We start from the raw sequence: 23,757 nt of genomic DNA, 5'->3' as shown, positions 1-23,757 counted from the left end.
TCTCCGGTGCGCGAAGGCGGCAGACTTTGATTTTTGCTACCCCAGAGCTAACTTGCCATGCAACTTGCCATTAAGTTAGTTAGCCAGTTAGCTCTGGGACTGGGGTAGCAAAAATTAAAGTGTGCCCACTTCACATACTGAGATCACAGTATGCACAAGAAGGCAGAGGATAAAATGTGTTCCGGAAAACGTCTGCATTTAAGACTTTATCGTCCCCGCGAGAGTTTAACAGGTGCGATAATTCAAAATCCCCATGTTATTTTCCTATTGGAAAAATCGCCAGATACCGAATCTCAAAGATGACAGCTATTTTGTAGGCGAACTTCGGTCTATTACCAGTTCTGGTAAACTGTTTCTGTATCTTAAGGTATTTTGGATCATTTTAAGTAGCCTAGTGGTATGGGGATTGCCTTGCAAATCTTATTATATTCATGCTGGGTGCAATTTAAGTTATATTTATTTTTAAGGGACAGATGATCCAACAATTCGAACTGCTGTAGATGACCCAACTACTATGCATATCCACGATGTTCACGATGACAACGCGTCGTTTGGTTTGGTCCTCGCGGTACACCATACTAGGTACCTGCAAAAAGGACACGTCATTCCTGGAGCGCCCGGAACGCAGTGCAGACAGACTGGATTGATTGGCGGAAAACCAACTAATAAGGGAAGGCCTCCGTTCTTGAGATGACATGATCTAGCCAATAACCTTACTCGCTACTATAATCTAGGCGGGCTTTGTGCTTTCATACAATTGCAACTTCAGTAGGCTACTCGTTGGGTTAGGAAAAGTGCATGCCTGCGCCAACACAGAAGTAAATGAGTGGCGTGTAGAAAATCCAGGTAAATATGCATGTGATTTTTAAAAGGAAGATGTTTCACAGTGAACGTTATTGTAGGTTAGAAATATGAAAATCACCGAACAGTTGCTCAGATATTTAATCTTCGAATGCGACGGCAGCTAATGTCAGCGTTAGCTTGATACCTATCATTTGAAGATGCATACAGCCACTGCAGTTAATTGTGTTGTAAAACAAGTACGCCACAGCTTTGCCAAAATTAGTATTAATATAAAGTTATGGGAACTTTACACTTAATATTATTAATCGTACACTAGGTAATGTCCTTAGGCTACACTGGTTGTAAGGTACACTTCCTTGTTTCAGAGGCAACTCATTCGTGTCATTTCAGGTAGGCGGCTGGCTAGCTGCCTAACAACAGTTTACCGAAAAGTTAGCCTATACCCTTTTGACATGTGATATACCTGTACATTTGTTTAGATTTTGTACATTTCATGGCTAAGAGGAGTTTTATGCAGCTGTGTCTGGATTTGTATCGTAGCCTCTGCACTTTGGCAAAGTTCAAGTCAAGACCAACTTACTTCCGCAGTTTCCATGCGAGCGATAGGAGTTGAATGTGTAAATGCAATGACTTTTTTTTTTTTTTTAAACTAAATAAGATACCTCCCCTCCCCGTGATTGTCTTCACCTCTTCACCTAGGAATTCAGAATTTGTCATTCCAGCCCTGTAAAAATGACGAAGTTGGGCTTCCTGCGGCTGTCCTATGAGAAACAGGACACACTCTTAAAGCTACTCATCCTTTCTATGGCAGCAATCCTCTGTGAGTGTACTTGTAATGAACATTGGTTTGAGAAGTAATGTCATATAGAATTGCCCATGAATAAAACCTGGCGTGTTTTTCTTTTTCCGTACAGCATTCTCAACCAGACTTTTCTCTGTGTTGAGATTCGAGAGTGTTATCCATGAATTTGATCCGTAAGTTTTGCTTTGATTGGACTAAATCAAAATGTGTAATGTGTCATAACACAGTGCAATCAAAACCATTGCGTGTATCACATCCTCAGGTATTTCAACTACCGTACAACTCGATTTTTGGCTGAAGAGGGATTCTATAAATTCCACAACTGGTTTGATGACCGTGCCTGGTATCCTCTAGGAAGAATTATAGGGGGCACCATCTACCCAGGTACAATCTGATTTAATCCAATATTACACATATAAATGTATTATACATGAACTTGTGCATGTAGGGGTGTCACAATCACAAAGTCAACCCTCCAAATCAATAGGCGCGTTCAAGTTCAACTCCAAATGACCCCTTGCAGCAACGAGAGCTGCCGGTGACAGCAGGGGAGGGGATACAAACGCTGCTATGAAGTTGTACCCTTTCTTCTTCCCGTAGTCTACCCTTGTGGATATGAAGGGTCTGTCTAGAAGTCAAGCGTGCACGCTGGATAGTACCCTCTTCCCAGTAGCGTCTTAGTTAGCTCGCTCCTCAGTATGCGTCCCTACCTACATTTGGACAGCACTAACTAGTTGGCGTCACCTGACTCGGGGAGAGGGGTGTGTTCACGATTTGCATGACGTGTGGAGCTTGACCTGCGCTGCGCAATGGATTATGGGATATCTGAGGCCAAAAAAAGATGCATCGATGCACGCTTGGAAATCACACCAAACGAAGTACCCAACTAGTGAGAGCGCTTTACTTTCGGACAGTCTATTCTGACGTAACTTCCGGAAAATGCACACTGCCCAGCGTGCACGCTTGACTTCTGGACATGGCCGAAGAGGCATCTAAACACCTACACATACGTCAGGGATGTAAAAGCCAATTAGGGCAAAGACCTGACGTTATGAAGGCAGGGTCTAGGCTCCGCAGTGCTCCACAGTACCTTGAGGGCTGCTGCGCTGCTGCTCAGCAGCCGTCTTGCCACGCCTTGCTCCCGTGATAAGTTGAGGCCATGTGATACCGACTGCCGAGTCGAAAACACACCCATCTAGACCATCGTGGACAGATTTTTAACCACGTGCATCTTGTGCTGCGCAGTTTTTGTGCTGTGCAGCCATCTTGAACGTGCCTATTGGTGGAATCAAGAATGTAGCCACACCCCCAATGTCATGTCCAGCTGGCATGACAAGGTGGAGGCGGGTAAACACATCCATGATTAAATGCGGTGAGTCAACAGTGTCTCCTTACTTGAAGCAGCAGCTTGTTAAGACGCTATGGAAAGTTGCAACTGCTGATTTAGGAGACACATCAACCAAACTCAAAACCTCTCCTGCTTCTCTGAAATTGGTAGTGTGAAAATATTTTGCGATTCATTCATGTCAATTAGCAACACTAACACTCAACTTAGCAAGTGCTAAGAAATGTTAAGAAGGCATAAGATAAATATTATTTATTGTTTTATTTATCTTTTGTTTAACCAGAGGGCTATTTCACAAAAGCAGAATTAAGACATCAAAGATAAGGGCTAAAGCCAGGTTTGACATAGCGTTGTCTAGTCATCCTGGCAAAACTCGTTTCACTAACGCCAATCCAGGATGAATAGGACTATGTCAAACCAGATGTAAATTATTCGGGATGTGTGCGCGTTCTCGTTTCTCCCCCAAATAACTCACGGTTGGAATAAAAAAGAGGCGAAAAATAGCGTCTTGCACACAAAGTGAACATCCGGTTTAGATATAGACTAACAACGAGGGAAAGTTGTACTTTTTTGGATGGGAAGTCATGATTATTTCTGTTACAATGCGGGAGTAGGTGTGGCAGACCAACTGAATGCAAATTTACGCACGCCCCCACGTGTGAGAGCTTCCTTGTCTCGGCACGCAACGTCATTAACGTCATTATCTGCCACCGCAAAGACGCACAAAGTATGACAATATATATCTTTATTTAATTAACGAATTAGTTGAAAACCCCTTCGAAAAATGTCCCCTCCACTTCCAATCAACTACTACAGTAGGCTATTCATCAAACGTCTGTCAAAAAAAGAAGCAAACAACGAGTATGTTATTAATTATAAGGCCACCATAATGTAAATGATATCCATATAGTATTGGGCAGACATTCTGTTTTGTTTTGCGAGTAAATGCAGGTGGGAAATAGTAAATGGAATACAGCTCTTAAAAAAATCGCATGGAGGTCTGATTTGAATGGCATCTAGCTGAACCAATCAGATAATGTAATTACCATTAGAATTAACTTAGCTTGTCTGTTAGCCTGGTCGGTACCAGGCTAGCTTCAGAGAATAAATTCCCATGGCAACTTATGTAGCATCTCTTTTGTGAAACCAAGTCAAGGGTAAATTCATTCAGGATAACCAAAAAATCCCGGTTTAATCCCTCATCTAGGTTTTGTGAAATACCCCTCAGGGTAGTCACGTTGAGACGGAGGTAGTTATGAATTTATGAAGGCTATGCCTTGTCATGAACACTAAGATTGTGCCTCTTTGGAGGGTGCTAAAAATCTTGTCTGTATTAGGGCCTTCAGACGGGAGGTTCTGCAGATGTTAAATGGTTGAGCCGTATATCTGAACAACATAAACGGTCATATGGAAGTCCGAATTTAGCAGGCTGTTCTACTGCTCCCCTCCTAGTTCCTTGTATGCAAGGAAGTCGCATTCGCAACTTTACAAAACAAGTGTGCAAGTGCAACTTTACAAAACAATAGAAATAAACCCCCTCTCCTTGGCCCACTTTCTCTCCCTCTGTCTTGTGCATGCTCAATGGACACCCGCCCCTCAAAATGCACATTTAATCCCAAATAAAACATTCACAATCATGAAGGCAATGATGCATAGAAGATGACTAGATAAATTATTGTTAAATCCGGTTAGCATAGCATGCAGCACATATTTGATAAAAACAATTGGATTCAGTTTTACTGATCATAGCAATACCAATGTTTTCCAACTCCAAGACTCAAAAGGGCCTGTCCCAGGGAGAAAAAGTATTAGCTTACCTTGAAACTTAAATACACGTGGGGAAACTAAAACAGTCTAACCAGTAGACTATGATAAGATGGCCAACTATGCTACTTTGTTTATATTTTGAGGCTTCAACCAGACATCTGAATTAAAGAGGTGGAGTTGTAATATGAATAGTAGGCTATAATTTGCATAAAGTGTGCTGTCATAAATATCAGAAATTCTGAATTTTCTCTTTTTATATAATCTAATACTCCTGTAGGCTATTTAAATTTAATATTTTTTTTCCAACCAACAATATTATTTTTTGTAATTTGTTCACTGTTAAATTTATTGTATTGTTATTTATTTGTATGTTACTTTGGACAAAGGCGTCTGCTAAATAACAAAAACCAATATAGCCGCAAGCGGCGATGGCGGGCCCGAGCACCTGCGGTGCGGACCCGTGACATTTGCGGAATCTAACAAAGCAACACGTACTTGTTGGTGGGCATGTGCATGAGCAACACACATGCCCACCAAATTTGGTTAATTTTCATCAATGTATGTGTCAACCACAACAGACAACAAGCTAGGTGGCGCTATAGAGTCCCAAAGCCACACCCAAGGTCAGAACTCTGTCTATGACTAGTGGCAGCAATAACACACAAGTGTACCTAATTGTCGTGAATGTATGTGTCAACAATAATAGACAATGTGCTAGGTGGCGCTATAGAGTCTCTAAGCCACACCCTAGGCCAGAGCTCTATCCCTGACTAGCTGTAGCAATAACACTCATGCCCACTAAATGTGGTTCATTTTCGTGAATGTGTCAACCATAATAGACAATGTGCTAGGTGGCGCTATAGAGTCCCAAGCCACACCCTAGGCCAGAGCTCTATCCCTGACTAGCAGTAGTAATAACACACATGCCCACCAAATGTGGTTCATTTTCGTGGATGTATCAACCACAACAGACAATGCGATAGGTGGCGCTATAGAGTCCCTAAGCCACACTCAAGGCCACAGCTCTGTCTTTGACTAGCGGCAGCAATAACACACAAGCCCACCAAATTTGGTTCATTTTTGTGAATGTTTGTGTCAACCACAACAAACAACGCTCTAGGTGGCGCTATAGAGTTCCTAAGCCACACCCTAGGCCAGAGCTCTGTCTCTGACCAGCAATAGGAATAACACACAAATCCACCAAATTTGGTTCATTTTCGTGAATGTTTGTGTCAACCACAACAGATAACGTGCTGCAAGGTGGCGTTATAGAGTCCCAAAGCCACACCTTAGGCCAGAGCTCTGTCTCTGACTAGCAGAAGCAATTCCACATGTAGCTGCCAAATTACATCCAATTCATAACCTTTTTTCTGCCTATAACACCAACTTCCTGTTTCTTAACGCCATAATTCAAACCTTCGCCATTTCAATATACTTAAAAAAATCAAAAATCTGGTCGCAATTCCTCTCGGGCAACCCCTCAAGATCATATTAGTGCTTATATGGCATGATTTCGATAAACCGTCTAGGAGAAGTGTTTCAAAATACGTGATGTGCAAAAATCATAATCATAATCATAACTCAAATTCTTTTAAGATTCACTATGCTCTCCTCCACTTGCCTGCCTTGCTTGCGCAGCTCCCGACCAGGTGCGCAGGGCTCTCCCTCTTTGGAGACAGACGTTGCAGCTCAGCCTTTACGCACCCTCTTTGGATCAACCGAGAAATATCTTGCCGCTGCTTCTCCTGAATGTTGTTAGGCAAATTTGACAACTGTCAGCTTAAATGTCATTTAAATCAAATCATGTCTTTGTCTTTTTCTTTTTCGCCTTGGTATTGAGAGAAACGTGGAGAAACGAGAGAAAGTGAAACTAAACAAAGACAGTTTGTGATAAAATATGTTGTCTAGTGCGCAAATTTAACAAAATGGCATTAATTAAATAATGCAGGACCTAGCAAAGGCCAATGTGGAAAAAAGTTAAGAATTTGGAACTCTGGCTTTCACCTCCGCAGTCATGCAATTATAAATTTAGTGTGCGCAATCTGTACTCTGTTTTCGCTCGTTTTATGCTTGAATATTTCTCTGCAGAGCTTCCCCTACAGCTTTAGCATGTATATTTGACAAAACTCCTGAATCGGTCAGTCTGCCGTACCTTTTCATGAGACTTTACATGACACTTCCTGGAGTAGAGCTTTGGTGCGTGCCCGAGGGCTCCTGAAATTGCAAGCGTGGTTCTACCGCTACAGACCACTAGGGCGGCGGAAAAAACATCGTTCGACTGGTAATGACTCATTTAATCATATATAACAGTATGGAACGAATTGATTAACTGAAAAACATTGCATAGTTTACCTTTAAAAAATCATTCACAGTAGGCCTATATGAAAGGAGTGCGATAAAAAGGTGACGTTTTGGCATTATAGGTGACTCAATGAAAAATCTACACTTACATTTTGTGCTGGTGCATTTAGAAAAAAAAAAAAAGTTAGACGCACCAGTGCAAACAACACAAAAAGTTAGTCTTGAGCCCTGACAAGCTGCAACCAGCTGCATTCTCGTCATCTTGAGCAAACATGGCTGAATGCAAAACGGGTAGGACTTAAACTAACAATAAATGTTCCAACTGCTGTGTTTCGTTCTTTCTTTTATATATATAAAAAAATTACCTTTTGGCTTTCGTTAGGGTCTATGTTACCTGTTCTGAAATGTTTTTTATTATAATTGTTATATCGAAATATGTATTGTTATCGCAATAGGCTGCAATGTATATCGCAATACCGATCTGAGAATCTGAGAAAAATAAATAAGAAATAAAGTTGCTATTGCAAGGACAATATGTCAGAATTGAGAAATAAAGTCTCAATTTAGCGGTCTCAATTTTTGTATACTATTGTAATGGGCTTCCATACACAAGAGTCTGCTAAATTAACTAGAAATATGCATGTCTGAGGACCTTCAAGAGTGGGCTTGCAAAAATGCTAGCTATGCTAACAATGCTAACCATGCTTACAATGCTAACCTGGTTGATCGGCTAACTTGGCTGATGATTTCTAGCAGTTATGCTAAAAATGCTAATGATGTTAACAATGTTAACTATGCTAACCATAATAACTATGCTAACCATGCTAACCTAGCTAATGACTTATGTTATGTCAACAATGCTTAAAAAAAAGCCCATTAATAAATGTTTGTCTGTTTTCTTCAGTAGCTCAAGGTATGAACTGACAAGTTCATAATTTAAAAATAAAAGCCCTTCTAAACAACTCCATATGAAGCCAGAAAAGTACACATAAAATGTTCTATAATAGTAATACTGTATAATGAAAAAGAAGATTTAGAATCAAATCGAATCAAATTGTGATCTTAAAATCTAAAATAAAATTAAATCAAATCATGGACTTAGAGTTTTGACACCCCTAAGAATATGGTAATGAAGTTTGACTTTTGTACTTTTGTATACAATTGTAGTGTTGATATTTTAATTGTTAGATAGTTAGAGCTTTTCAAACATGCTCATTCCTGAGGGAATCTAACTCTTGTTTAATTTTCCTAGGCTTGATGATCACCTCTGCGGCACTTTACCATGTGCTACATTTCTTCCATGTCACCATTGACATTCGCAATGTCTGTGTCTTCCTGGCACCTCTCTTCTCATCCTTCACAGCCCTTGTTACATACCACCTTACTAAGGAGCTCAAGGTTTGATTTATCATAGTGTTATCTTTATTACTGCATGTGCTCTAAGTAATTGAATGATTTGTTTCCCTTGAAGGTGCCTAGGTAATATGTTTTGTCTCATTTTTGGTACGTGGGTATGAATGGTATTAGGATGCGGGAGCTGGACTTCTTGCTGCTGCTATGATTGCAGTGGTACCTGGGTACATCTCTCGATCTGTTGCTGGCTCATATGATAATGAAGGTAAACATATTTTTCTTGAACTTACAGTTAATAAAAAGTAAGTTTTAGATCTGTTTATAATGAGGTTGTATTTGCTCTTGTTATAGGTATTGCTATATTCTGTATGTTGTTGACATACTATATGTGGATCAAAGCAGTGAAAACTGGATCTATTTACTGGTCTTCAATGTGTGCACTTGCTTACTTTTACATGGTAAGTTGTGTAGAAATGTGTTGATTGCTCCCATGACTTGATCAACCAGTTTTTAAGTACAGTAATGTGTTTTTGTAAATTTCCAAACAACTGGTATTGACAATGATATTGACCACATTTAATTCTGAAATTACTATTCTCATCTTTCTCAATTGTAGGTCTCATCCTGGGGTGGATATGTTTTTCTGATTAATCTCATCCCCCTTCATGTGCTGGTGCTGATGCTCACTGGACGCTTTTCCCATCGCATCTATGTGTCCTATTGCACTGTCTATTGTCTTGGTACCATCCTATCCATGCAGATCTCTTTTGTGGGATTTCAGGTAGGTTTACTGGTGGATATATTGTTTTACTCTTGAATCTAAGTAGTAAATGTGAAAAACAAGACTAAATAGAAATCTAAAGAGGTACATCCCTTAAGAAGTTGATGCAGGTACCTGGTTTATTCATTGTTTTTTTAAAAAGCCATTTACACACATTTAGACTCATCAGGCAGAGGCAGGGGGTGCATTATCATACATTGTGCAGAAAATCAGACCGATTGAAACAAAGCGCTAAACACCTACAAGTTAGACCACCTAGTATTTTCTTAATGTTTTTATTTATTCATGTTTTAACAATGCAAACACAAAACAGCAATGCTTTAAAAACAACAACAAAAAAAACAATTAAATAATCTGATTTTTGAGTTTTACATCATACACATGGCTTAGATAGGTACAAAAACAACTGATTCATTAACTCTGAAAGCTTCAGCAGCTGACCAGTTACTGATTGTTCGAGATTGTTCGCTATTCTCTTCGTTTGTGTTCCTTTTCTTTTTGTTTGTTTGTTGTATTTTCTTTTCCTTGGGTTTGAGAAATGAATATGTAGTTCAAGCCAACCTTTCAAAATTGTCTTTTTTGAGGCGGTCAATGCCACCAATAATATTCTTTTCTGTTGTAATTAAGTAAGTGTTATGTCACAGTTATCTGCTAGTAAAAGTAAACCTGGACGTAATATCAATCAGGGATATCAACCATCAAAAATGTTGAAAGTGCTGTAGTCGCTTATTTCCAAAACCTCATAATTAGTGGCCATTCCCTAAACATAAGCATATAGTCCCCAACTGAGCCTGTTCTGCATTTATTTATTTATTTATTAAAAAAATGGTAATTCAGCCTACAAAGTTAGTCTCATCCAGGAGGTGTATGCAAAAGAAGCGAGAGAAGCCCATGGCATGAGCTAACACATCAGTTTCTGTTCTGTAACTCGTAATGCCAGTATACGTGTGAATCCTACGTGTGAAGCCTATCTTTTCTAATGTCGCTGGCTAGACCATGTCATTGCACACAACACAAGTGGGGGCAGAACTGGTAATGTGTCAGCTGCTTCAGCGGCCGCACCTCGGTGCTCGGGCCTTGATAATAATAATCTGAGCAAAAACAATAGGGCCTTGCGCCTACGGTGCAGCCGCTGCTTCAGCGGCCGCACCTCAGTGCTCGGGCCCTAAATATTGAGATGTGCACAGCACTTTGTACTCGGTTCTCCCATTATTGTTGTTATTGTTGTCAAATGTCATGTTGCCCATTTCACTATTTGGTCACGACTCCTGGCTCCCCAAAATCCAGCCTTGTATCTGAACACATGCACAGAGGCAGCAATCTGTCTTTCAGGCAAATGTAATGCAGAGTAATGATTGCTCTTCCGGTGAATATTGCACAATTTCTGTATTTGAAAAAGCTTATTGATGGAAAGAATAATCACGACAAGCATATTATGCCAGATACATGAACAACGGTTAGTTATGCATGTGCCACGAGTTACAGTAATGAAACAAAATGTTAGCAGCCTAATATTTCAGCAGTGGGAAAGTAACTTGGTCCACAACACAAACATATTACCTTGCCTATGAAAGGCGCTATTTAAGTCCAAGTTATTATTCTTATTGTTATTATATTAGAATACCTACAATATGTATGGCTAAGGATGATTAAAACATGCAGATTTGTGGAGGAACATGGAGATGTTTTTAATTCCATACTGGTTGAGTAAAATGTGTGTTTTGTGTGTGTTTTTCCAAAATTTCCATTACAGCCAGTGCTGTCATCAGAGCATATGGCAGCTTTCGGTGTATTTGGCTTATGCCAGATTCATGCTTTTGTTGATTACCTGAGGAGCAAGCTGAATGCCCAGCAGTTTGAGATTCTGTTCAAGAGCGTCATATCATTGGTTGGGATTGTTCTACTGTCTGTTGGTGCTGTGCTCATGTTGACTGGTAAGGAGGTTCTCATTTGACCATTTACTTTGTAAGAGTTCTTATTAATGTAAATTGCTGACATGGGTTATATGGGTCATTCCCAGGGCATGAAATTGGCACCCGCCAACTAGCCAAATACGGGTGAAACTTTCAACCTACGTGCCACATTGGCGGGTAGCCAATAAAACAACGAAACATTGAAAAACACCGTTAAAACGAGACTCGCAACAATGTTTACAGAGATACACTGTAACACCATGTAAGATCAGGTGATTGTCTTGACTGATATGTCTGTCTACACTGATGCCATTCAAAATAGCAGAGAAACGCGAGCGGCACAAAGAAAATAGAAAAGGCCGTCCGACAGTTCTCAAAACGTTGCGTTGCATAGCGCTGCCTGCTCGTGTTGATGGGCTACACTCATGACACTCCAATTGAACAGTGTCAACGGATTTTTAATGCAAAGATTAGCTGCAAATATAATGCAGGAACACACGCACACTTTATAGCCTAATAATCATACACCGAACGCTTTAGGCTAGTCTTCTAGTTTCTACATGGGTTTAGTGATTATTGATCGGGCAAGTGCAGAAGTAGCCTACACGAGATTTGAGACATATAGCCTCGTTGAGTTTTATCACCCGAAGTTTTGCACGTTACTCCAGTGATGTGCAGAATATACGTAGCCTAAGCATAGCTCACGTGCAAAAAAACATTACATTTTCGTTGAGTTTAATCACCCGAAGTTTTGCACGTTACTCCAGTGATGTGCAGAATATACGTAGCCTAAGCACAGCTCACGTGCAAAAAAACATTACATTTTCGTTGAGTTTAATCACCCGAAGTTTTGCACGTTACTCCAGTGATGTGCAGATTATACGTAGCCTAAGCACAGCTCAAGTGCAAAAAACATTACATTTTCTGAGTTTTGTTCATTTTTATTTTGGACACAAAATTTGGCTGGTAAAAGAACACAGTGGCTGGTGGATTTCAAAATCCACCCGCCACAATGGCTGGTGGCCAAAAAAGTTAACTTCATGCTCTGGTCATTCCACCTCATCAACTAATACCCTTTGTCGTCTCAGATGTAAAAAGATGTGTGATGGAAGAAATTACCTTTCAAAATGTCCTCTTGAAATTGCAAAGAACTTCTGAGGAATAAATAAAGACCTTGTATCCCCTTTACTTTAGCTTTGCAATGCAATTTATCCACCTGAGACAAATGGCATATTAATATATAAGGGATGCTCATGGTTACTGCACAAATATGCCTTAGACCGGTCACAGTAAAATGTCACTCTTAAATGTGCAGGTTTATTATAAAATGAAATGTCAGATATGGCATATGTTAAGACATCGCACATAAAATTGCTAACTTCAAAGCAATAGGTTGTGAAGGAATCTCAAGGACTGTTGATAAGAGTTTACCAGAGCTTAATCAAGGCTCTGTTACTAATTATCAGATAAGTAATTAGCGTAATACTCAAAATCTGTGGTATATTGTGTCTAGATTGATGGGGGGAATTCATAATTTTTTTGATGGGTTTGAAACAACAATGTGAGAAAATGTAAACTTTCTCAATGCACTGTAGCTAGATGGTTTTTCTGCTTCTGAGGAGACTGATTTAAAAATGTGTTTGCACAGCATAAATAACTGTTCCATTAATGCATTCGAGTAGTCTGTTTACCCTTTACATTTATCCGTAGGTAAAATCTCTCCATGGACTGGGCGTTTCTATTCCCTTTTGGATCCATCATATGCCAAGAACAACATCCCAATCATTGCCTCAGTCTCAGAGCACCAGCCAACAACATGGTCCTCTTACTACTTTGACCTGCAGCTACTTGTCTTCATGTTTCCAGGTAAACAGAGACTTGAAAAAGGAACATGTTCCCTGCATACAATTTAACAGTTAAATGAAATAATCAATTAAGGTGCTTTCAGCAAGTGTGATGTTCACCACTCCATTTTGTCCATTTTCCACTCCAAACTTTTAATTCATGCAGTAAAACATAGGGATCACTGGAGCACACAGATGTTGAAGTTGCTTATTTTCATAACAGTGCAGACTTGTTAAGGCTGCACTCTTCAGAAATAAAAGATAAAGTGTTGGCAGTGTTGTAAGCTAAACTTGGCACTGCTAACTATAACTTTCCAGCTCATGGAAATGGAATTAGACCTGAAAGTGCACCAGATGGGGGACAGCCGTGGCCTACTGGTTAGGGCTTTGAGCTTGTAACCGAAGGTTTTTTTTATTATGTGCATTTTTTTTTATTTTGTATGTTGTTGTATAAATGAAGTCTTACTTTTTATTCAACAGTGGGACTATATTACTGCTTCAACAACTTGTCAGATGCCAGAATTTTCATCATTATGTATGGAGTTACAAGCATGTACTTCTCTGCTGTTATGGTAATATCTTCCTGAACTATTTTGGTACACTTTAATTGTACAGCGCCCTCCATAATTATTGGCACCCCTGGTTAAGATGTGTTCTTTAGCTTCTAATAAATTCTATTTTTTTTCCAAATAATATAGGACCACAATGAAAAAAAGCGTAAAATCCAACCTTTAATACAAATGCATTTATTTAGAAGGGAAAAAATCCCACATTAAGAAATAATTATTTTACATAAAATCATTTCGGGCAGAGGCCACCAGATTTTGATTTAAAATGTCCTGGTATTTCAAAGTATTCATGATGCCATGCACCCTAACAAGGTTCCCAGGCCCTTTGGAAGAGAAACAGGCCCACAGCATCACCGATCCTCCCCCATACTTCACAGTGGGCATGAGGTGCTATTCTGCATACTCCATCTTTTTGTTACGCCAGACCCACTTAGAGTGTTTGTTGCCAAAAAGCTGTAACTTTGTCTCATCTGACCAAAGCACACAGTCCCAGTTGAAGGCCCAGTACCGCTCCAGACGTTTGTGCTCATGATTTTGAGTGAGAGGTTTTTTCCGTGCATGCCTCCAAAACAACTTGTTGGCATGTAGATAGCGCCTGATGGTTGTTTTGGAGACTTTGTGACCCCAAGATGCAACCATTTGATGCAATTCTGTAACAGTGAGTTTTGGAGATTCTTTTATTACATTGCATGTAAATGCAATGTACTGTTATCCCTGTTCTTCTTATCGTTATCTTTATTCTTCTTCCGACCAAAATCAACGATCAAAGGCTCTAGAACCACTTAACCGTTTGACGTCATCCAAGCACTCATACAAAGGTCTTGAAAGGGAGATTTGTTCTATTATTTTTCACATTTGTGAACTTTATACTTTTTGAGATATTTACGATAAAAGAGTTTAAAATTCCCATAGAGTTTACATTGAGATTGGCGGCAAAGATTAATTGTTACGTCAGTGCTCAGCTGTCAGTAATCAAGGATCTCTGGTCCAAGCCATGCCACCACCGCTGTGCTAAACCAGGCTAAACGTGAATGTTACGTTACGTCTACTCATTAAACTGTAACAGCTGTGAAAACATTCTTCCATGCCACTGCTGTAATCCAGGACGTTATCGTCTTGTCCCCTGTTAGGCTACTCCTTACTTGATTTGTTTATCGTTACAGTAGCCTAACCGGTCTGCTCTCGGTAACGTTATCAACAGCTATAATCTAACCGAACGTCAACGTAAGTTTACTCTGTATTTAGCTAACGACAACCAAACTTGCCCCAGGCTAACGTTTAACGTCGGGGTAGGCTGCAAGGCGAACAGGGCTTGGCAAGGTTAGTCGTTTCAGCTTGCCAGCCAGGCAATCATTTAAAGCAAATTAAATCATTCACAAATTAAAAACCTAAGCTTATTGTACATTCCTATTAGGACAATCACACACCTGGAAACACTTCGAAGAACATAGCTCATCCTGTAATATGTGTTGTAGCCTACATAAAATATCCTACTGTAAGCTAACGTTACATGCTAGATATCCTACCTGTTGGCGTTGTTTGAGATTGTATTCCATATTCCAATGGTGTAGCCTAGTCTATAGCCTATGGCCTACTTTTAACCTGCATTAGTGTAGATATGAAGGCTATGTAAGATATCCTACCAGTCGTTTCACTGTAGGCTACTAAAGTGTCAGCTCTTGCAACTCGTTTGAAGTTGGCAACTTCATTTCAGTCTTTTAAATTCTAATAAATGAAGAGTTATTTTCCAAAATAGCCTATATCCACAATTTTGATGCATTTTCATATATCACTTTTTAAATGTGACTTTCCAAGTAATTTCAGTGGAATTGTAATTGGGTTATTGTTATTTATCTATTCGTCTGTGTAGCCTAGTTGTCTTTTTAACTATAGGCCTAATACAATGTTTTACACAGTCAGTAACCTTTTTGCATTTACATGCAATGGTAATTCCTTCCATGGAATTACATTTTCTAGTTTCTCTTACCATCCTCCTCACTGTGCGTGGTGGCAAAATAAACTTGCGTCCTCTTCCAGGCTTGTTTACCACTGTTCCAGTTGTTTTAAACTTCTTAACGATTCCTCTGACCATAGATATGGGCAGGTGTGCGAGTGGCTATTTTCTTGTAGCCATTGCCTTACTTGTGAAGGTCGACACACATCTGCCTTACTTGAACAGTGTGTTCCTTTGTCTTTCCCATGTTGAAGAGAAATGGCCTCTGTGTCACGTCATATTTATAGCCCAGGGAGACAGGATGTTAAGAATTACTTATTAAATGTTCCTACATACTCTGATGGACTTTGTAAACTACTGTAGAAATGACAGAAATACTTTAATTACATTTATTTCCTAGGAATTGTTAGGGGTGCCAATAATTGTGGAACAGGTGATTTTATGAAGAATAATTATTTCTCAGTCAGGGATTTTTTTTCCCACCTTAAAATTCACTTGAGTTGAAGGTTACATTGTTCTACAATTTTCAGTGTGAGAGTATGCTTCTACAATAAAAATTGAATTTATTTTAGGGCTTTTAACACATCTTAACCAGGGGTGCCAATAATTATGGAGGGCGCTGTAGGTAGTTTCATACTCAGGGTCAGAGCTTCACATTGAAATATCCCTCCTCTCATCTCAGTCCATGTTCAGTTTAAGATCTCAAAACAACTCTCTTTCTTCTCAATCTGGGCGATTAGGAGAGGCAGGACAGATAGTCTCTTGCCTCCTTATGGGCTTTGATTGATGAAGAAAAACCACACCCATAGCATTGGAATTATTCATACTGTATCCAAGAACCAGATGCCATGAAACATTTTTACATTCTTTGTTTGATGCAGATTTAAAAAAGAAAAAAGATCTTTCTTTTTAGGCCTTACCCTGATCGTGAAACTACCTTTGGATTGTATTTCAGTATACAACTTCTGATCCATCCCTTCACATTTGCTAGATTAGGTATTTACTGGAAAAATGTATGAGTTTGTAATGTATTTATTTAGTTTTTAAATTAAAATATGTACTGCACAGCATTTTGGCAGTTTATTGAATGGGTTTCTGATGCCTACAGGTTCGACTGATGTTGGTCCTGGCCCCAGTTATGTGCATTCTTTCAGGGATTGGTGTGTCTCAGGTGCTCACGACCTACATGAAAAACCTGGATGTGAGCCGACCTGACAAAAAGTCAAAGAAGCAACAAGATTCTACGTATCCCATTAAGAATGAGGTTTGGTACATTTTTCACATTAAGGCTGCGTTTAGACTGCAGATCGGATATGCTCAATCCCGATTTTGTGCTCATATCTGATTTTTTTGATTGCATGTTTACATCTACTTTCGCCAATGACCCAAATCCGATCATGTGTGTTTACGGTCTGTGTATGCTTCGTTCATTTGATATTCAATTGAGAATCCAAAATCAAAAAATAAAAAAATGACTTGTTATTTCATTAATTGTTTATGAATGTGATACGAAGAAGCAAATAACGCTTTGTTTTTCAGACTTTCGATTTCGTGGTCAGATCAAAAGTAGAACATTTAAAAAAAAAAATGACTTAGGGCCAAAATTGATTTTGATATTTATTTTATTCCGATTGCTGTGACCCCGGAAACTATTTATTAACTTCCATTGCCAGCTGCTGCTTCTGTCAGACCAGTCCGAATATAACTTCACCATAGGCTATACAAAATTTAACCTAAAGACTATGGTTAGCCTAGGCCAGGGGTCGGCAACCCAAAATGTTCAAAGAGCCATTTTGGACCAAAAAAAAACAATAAACAAATCTGTCTGGAGCCGCAAAAAATTAAAAGCCTTATGTAAGCCTTATATGAAGGCAACACAGGCTGTATGTGTATATTATCTATATTAGCATACTATCAAAATTACTAAGTAGGCTACAACGAGGCTACATAATGAGCTTTCATGATAAAATGTTTTTCCCTGCAGCGCATCTCGGAGAGAATGACACACCACGTGACTACTCCGCTGTATATGGTGCTTTAAGTTCAACTTTGTGTATCACCATCCGTGAACCGTTGTTTTCCACGTTTTAATATCTCTCAGGTTGCAACAAAATTGCTCCAGAAGTAGACTACTGCAATCACACTTTTTCTCTCAGTCCCAACTGGATAGTCGGCTGCAAATGTAGCATGCCTTCCCTGAAAATGTCTTTCTAAATGTCTTTCTCTTTTTGTTGGTCGCCAACTTCTCATTACAAAGCAAACATGCAGGCAATCCTTCCGCAATGGCAATGAAAGCAAATGATTCGGTCCATTCTGCCTTAAATTCTCTGATCTCATCGGCTATCTTTCTCTTTTTCCCTTTGGGATCCATGGCATGGCCCACGCCGGTTTGTTTACAACCATAGGTTTACAGCCACCTGCCTGGCACGGCGCCGCCCTGAAACGTGTGTCGCAGGCTATCAAATCTTCGTTGACAGAAATGTTGAACTTTAATATTTATTATGCACATTTTTACAACATTGGAAAACGTTAAGAATGTTTGTCCTCATACAGAAACCATATTAAAACAAACAAACAAAAATCCCCCCATTCATTTTCATACATTTTTGAAGACGCTCCAGGGAGCCACCAGGGTGGCGCTAAAGAGCCGCATGCGGCTCCAGAGCCGCAGGTTGCCGACCCCTGGCCTAGGCTATAGGCTATTTAAACGTCCCCTCAGCTGACAATCTAGTGTTTTCTAATTTGAATTGTTTGCCCTGCTTGTGAATGAAGTTGTGGTCCACTTTTTGCTAAAATAGCCTATAGCCTATATTTCACATGTCTTTCGTCTGAGTGGTTGTAGTGTAGTGATGGCATATAAAATGTGGCCTAAAAACCGTGAAAACTCCTGCAGCTGTTGTGAGCAACGCGAGCATGCGCAAAGAAACCAGTAGGTGGGGAAAAGCAGACATACAAACATAACACCGGCAAACATAACACCAGGGCTATGCTACAGTAGCCTGGCACGCCCTCCCAGTGACGTAACACCTTCGGCTTTTGCTCTCGCTGGTCTGGTCAACTGCTAATCGGGAAGAATTTCTGAGTTCCCGAAATCTGCGGAACTGCCCCCTTTGGTCGAGAACCAATCAACTTTGAGCAGCTCCAACCGCTCTGGGTCAAGGCGTGTTCAAGGCAGAGGAAAGAGTGTTGTTATTGGTTTGAACTCGGCAAACCGCTCTCTGACATCGACCAGTAGCAAATCGAGGCACTTAAAGGAGGCGGGTCAACCAGCGCTTGGAGAAACCGTGTTAGCACAGGCTCTTGGTCAGACTAAAGTCTCGCAGAGCCTTTGAAAGTCGATGGTAATCAGGCTAATGCTACAGCGGACTTAAACTGCCACCTCGTGGCGATAAGTTGTAATACAATTCAATGTGCGTGAATTAAGTGGCCACGTCTAAGGGTACCCACTGTAGCCTCCATGCAATAACATGGCCTGATATCCTACTACAGACTAATCATTAGGCTACTTCTATAATCATGGAGCAACGATTTGGGCGAATGCAATGTTCAAGAAAACGGGCACGAGAAGGGAGATGATTTTCTGACGATTCAACAATGAAACTGAGTTGCGCAAGTCACCCAGTTTCTCGTTTGCCAGACAATATTTTCTGTCGCTAAAATTGCCAAAAGTTTCTAACGCTGGCAACAAATAAGTCACTAAATTGGCAACACTGAGCACTGGAAGACCAAGAAAGTGACTTTGAATGGACTTCCAGGTCACAGCAATCGGGAAAAAAATAAATATCAAAATCAGTTAGCCCTGAGTCCGTTTTTTATTTTTGGATTTTGGATTCTCAATTGAATATCAAATGAACGAAGCATACACGGACCGTTTACATTTGCCAGACACTTGAAATGGCCCGCATGCGCATGGCTAAAAGTTTCTTGGAAAACATTATTTATAGCCTCCGCGCACTGCACCAGTTAACAACAGAAAACACATTCTCACATTTTATTTCAACATTGCATCGCAATTTCAGTCACACAAGACCTAGACCTATAATGCATGTCTACCGTCGACTTATTAACTAATTGGCTGCATCTGAAAACAAACACTTGCTGTTCCAGAATGGACGCGACAAATTAAGTCTGCTCTCCGCATTCAAAACCCTGCGACGTCCTCTTGATATTACCAAAATTCTAAAACAGAAGGAAGAAACAGGCAATCATATCAGCATACGCTTACGCTGCAATTATTTTTGCCACCTCAATTGAAAGGGAGATTTGGGTCCGCGAAAGGAGGTGGGAGCGAGTTGCCGCGAGGCTATGGCCATGACGAACGTCACAGATTCATGACATGTGGGACGCATTGCACTGGAATATCTGATTTGTCTGTTTAGACCGTGGACACATGAACAAATATCCAATCCATATCTGATTGAAAACCACATAGGAAAGGGGCCTGTATCCGATCTGAGGAGATTGGAATGCATGTGTTTTTTTTTACTGTTTACACTGTCATGACACAGATCGGATACTTGCCACATGAGAGTAAAAAATCGGATTTGGGTCACTTCAAACCAGCAGTCTAAACGCGGCCTAAGTGTAATTTAAGGGACTGTTAGGTCAACCAGTATATCGATGTTGGAATTGCCGTTATGAAACAAAAAGTGGGGAAAAATTAACTCCAGTAATAACGTGAAGGATGTTTTAATACAGGTTGCTAGTGGAATGATCTTGGTCATGGCTTTCTTCTTGATCACATATACATTCCATTCTACTTGGGTGACCAGTGAGGCTTATTCCTCTCCCTCTATTGTCCTCTCTGCTCGTGGAGGAGACGGCAGCCGCATCATCTTTGATGATTTCAGGGAGGCCTATTATTGGCTTCGACACAACACCCCAGAGGTTAGGTTTTTATTTGACATTGGAATAATTGTGTGGATTTAAACATTTTTGTGTTTATAAATGATTTGATTCTGTTGATTGATTTAATTTCTGTCTATTTCTTTGTTTTTCAGGATGCAAAAGTAATGTCATGGTGGGATTATGGTTATCAAATAACTGCAATGGCTAATCGAACCATTCTGGTTGACAATAATACTTGGAATAATACTCACATCTCCAGAGTAGGCCAGGTGAGCCATATTATGGATAATTTACAACATTGTATTATGCCCAGTTATACCCAAATTGTGATTTATAAGTGATTTCTACTTCAAAGATTTCCTCTGCCTGGATAGAAGAAAATGTGTAAAAAGACATTATGTCAGAGATATGAGCTTGAATGGATGCATAATTGGAAACATTACAGGTTTACTTCTCATTTTGTAGGCTATGGCTTCTACTGAGGAAAAGGCCTATGAGATCATGCGGGAGCTTGATGTTAGTTATGTTTTGGTCATATTTGGTGGACTAACTGGCTACTCATCAGATGGTAAATATGGTCATTTGTATTCTCAGAGAAAACGTTTGATACTTGACATTGATATGTATGTAAATGTGCTGGTGGATATTGATCATTCATTCGTAATGTATGTTTTATATATCACATTTCATATACAGTGGCCATTTAATTTGTTCCAGAAATAAAGGTAAATGAGCAGATAAGCCAGAGAAGGAAAATAAATAAAAGTAAAAAAAGAAACATATACTGAACTAAATATAAATTAACGGTAGCGGTAGTGGGGTAACGGCATTGTACAGTACATCACCAAAGCATAACACAAACAACAAAACCACCCAGAAGCAGTCAGCAGCTCGATAATATATCAAGCAGTGGTAGCCTCGGTAAAACACAAAAAAGCAGATGCAAAAAGGTCCCAAAAAACGAAAAAAAGGTTCTTCAGTTTAAAAAAGGACTTCTTCAAGGCCACAATAGAACAAAACAGCGTCCCTGCACACAGGCTAGTTATACTTCAGTTATGCAGCAACAGGTCAAATACACAGGCTACTAATAATAAGCTAACTGCTTTCCAGTATGGTTAAATAAACAAAGTAAACGACAAATAATAGCGAAGTCACGGACAAAAGAAAAGCCCTCCCTAAAAACCAGGGCGACAAACGTGACTTGCTCTCAGGTACAGTTTAACAATTAAAAGGCAACCCGGGCGCCAGTAGAAAAGAAAAATGTAGAAATGAAAAGTATTCCCCAAAAAAGGAAAGTAATAGCCCTCCCCGGTATAGCCTATATTAAACTAAATTACAGTCGCGTCGTCCACGACTAAACAGCGCTTCAAAGCACAGGAAAAAGACGCAAGCGCAGCCCTAAACACCGGCTCTTTGCTAAGGTGATCGCTTGCAGAACAATGGTAAGGTGCCCAGCCCTATACATTATATTTATTATTACCATGGCTCCAAGCAGCACAGATGCGGGAACCTTATTGTCTTTGTTCTCATTATTTAGCAAATTTGAAACCTCAACATATAGTCTGCACTGAACCTTAGGGTGGCACTATAATCAACTTAAAACTAGGGCTGTCATTATTATGATTATTAATTGCATACTCTGTGATTAATTCATCTAAATGAATCACATGCATCCATTTTTGCTATGAATGTATTTCTAAAAACATTTCCATTCCAAATCTAGCAGATTAGTGAAAGTAAAATGAATTTGTCTGTTGATCATCTCAGACTTCCAAAATTCAGTGTACATCATCTACAGACACTATTGACAAACCATCATCCAAAATAAACCTAATTTACCAAACCGTATAAAAAACACTCGATGAATAGTACGAGGAAGTGGTCCCTTGGGACTTAGTGGCCATATTTATATTTTAGTAGCCAAATGTTTTCTACTGAGTTGCTCACAACTCCTTTTCTTCTCAGAACTCTAGGAGCTGTATTAAAATAAGTCTTAGCACATTTTCAGTGGATACATTTTTTCTTCCAATAGATGGGTATACAATAGTACAGGATACTAAAAGTACACCAACACTGTACCAATGTGGGGCATACATTATTTTATTTATTCATTAATTCCAGTTTCCAGTCGCCATTAATAACCATATAACCATAATGTGAGCTTAACACCCTAACTCTCTGTAAGGTGCATATGAAATATTGATCAATTATTTAAAAACAGTGTTAAAGACTGCAGATATTGTGGTGATGTCCTCTTGGTTCATTTCAAACTATTCTCTTTTTTAGACATCAATAAATTTCTCTGGATGGTACGCATTGGTGGAAGCACAGACACTGGGAAGCACATTAAAGAGCATGACTACTACACAGCAACAGGGGAATTCCGTGTAGACAGAGAAGGCTCACCTGTGCTACTCAACTGCCTGATGTACAAGATGTGCTACTATCGTTTTGGTCAGGTCTACACTGAGGCCAGTAAGTGGACTTAACAGCAAGCATCTTGGTGGCAATGTCTGGGCTTTTTTATTATTATTATTATTATTATTATTATTATTATTATTATTATTATTATTATTATTATTTAATTGTTTCTCCCCCATCATAGAACGCCCCCCTGGATATGACCGAGTGCGCAATGCTGAGATTGGTAACAAAGACTTTGAGCTTGATGTTCTTGAAGAGGCCTACACCACAGAGCATTGGTTGGTCAGGATATACAAGGTCAGTTTTACGTGCACCCTCAGTTCAGTGAGAAGGTGGACACTGATTTATATGTGATTTATGACCACAAACTCTGTTGAACCCAACAGGTCAAGGATTTGGACAACCGTGGTCTTTCTCGAACGTAAAACTCGACATGGAAGCACAGAGCACTGAAAGCCTTCCCCTGTCTTCTGCAGATGGGTGTGAATTATTTTGTATTTTGTTGTTTTTTGTTTTTTAATTTTGTCTTTTTCATTGAGAATGGATTCATCTGGAATTGGTGGAGAAGGTGACAAAGTAGTTAGTCCATTGAGTGATTTTGAGAGGTGGTGGTTGTGTAAGGATTTTGAAGGTAAAACAGTGAAATAAAAGGAGGTGTTGGGGAAACCTGAAGAATGTGGTCTTTGTGAAATTTACTAATAAGGAAACAAAAATCTTGACACAATCTGGTTACACTTAACACTCTCAAACAAGATTTTCCGTTAGATTTTATTTAACATTTCAGTTAAGGTTTGGCCAAGCCGGCAAACAGGAGCTCTTTCAGGTCTCAAAACCAGACTTGGTTCATGGACTAAGGACCCAATTAGGGATGTTGCACTTAACAAAAATGCATTTTGGCTTAAAGCTGTTGCTGTGTTTAGAATTAAAACTAACAAGTTGTGTTTGTTAATGCTAGGGGGATCTTAAAGTGAATGCTAAGGGGGATCTTAAAGTGAACCCCGACTAGTACGAGGTGTTTGCCTAATACAATTAACATGAGCGACAGCTACAAA

General features: G+C 39.6%; 1 protein-coding gene across 2 annotated transcripts; it reads left to right on the top strand.

Moving 5' to 3' along the window:
• Positions 1 to 694: 694 nt before the first annotated feature.
• stt3a (STT3 oligosaccharyltransferase complex catalytic subunit A) lies at positions 695 to 23,380 on the top strand. Of its 2 annotated transcripts, XM_062537369.1 has the most exons (18): positions 695 to 846; positions 1,504 to 1,624; positions 1,719 to 1,779; positions 1,869 to 1,990; positions 8,272 to 8,417; positions 8,547 to 8,637; positions 8,724 to 8,830; positions 8,989 to 9,153; positions 10,907 to 11,087; positions 12,777 to 12,932; positions 13,391 to 13,482; positions 16,542 to 16,697; positions 20,132 to 20,320; positions 20,434 to 20,550; positions 20,747 to 20,849; positions 22,568 to 22,756; positions 22,887 to 23,002; positions 23,092 to 23,380. In XM_062537369.1, exons 2-18 carry the CDS (start codon positions 1,537 to 1,539, stop codon positions 23,128 to 23,130), a joined length of 2,118 nt encoding a protein of 705 aa, XP_062393353.1. In that variant the 5' UTR covers positions 695 to 846; positions 1,504 to 1,536; the 3' UTR covers positions 23,131 to 23,380. The 2 variants fall into 2 exon arrangements, with proteins under 2 accessions (XP_062393353.1, XP_062393354.1); XM_062537370.1 differs by lacking the exon at positions 695 to 846 and having other exon boundaries at positions 1,485 to 1,624.
• The last annotated feature ends 377 nt before the right edge of the window (positions 23,381 to 23,757 follow it).

This window comes from Sardina pilchardus, chromosome 5, assembly GCF_963854185.1.
Source record: "Sardina pilchardus chromosome 5, fSarPil1.1, whole genome shotgun sequence".
Lineage (NCBI taxonomy): Eukaryota > Metazoa > Chordata > Actinopteri > Clupeiformes > Clupeidae > Sardina > Sardina pilchardus.
The sequence above is the reverse complement of the archived record's forward strand: the minus strand, read 5'-3'. Positions and strand labels throughout refer to the sequence as shown.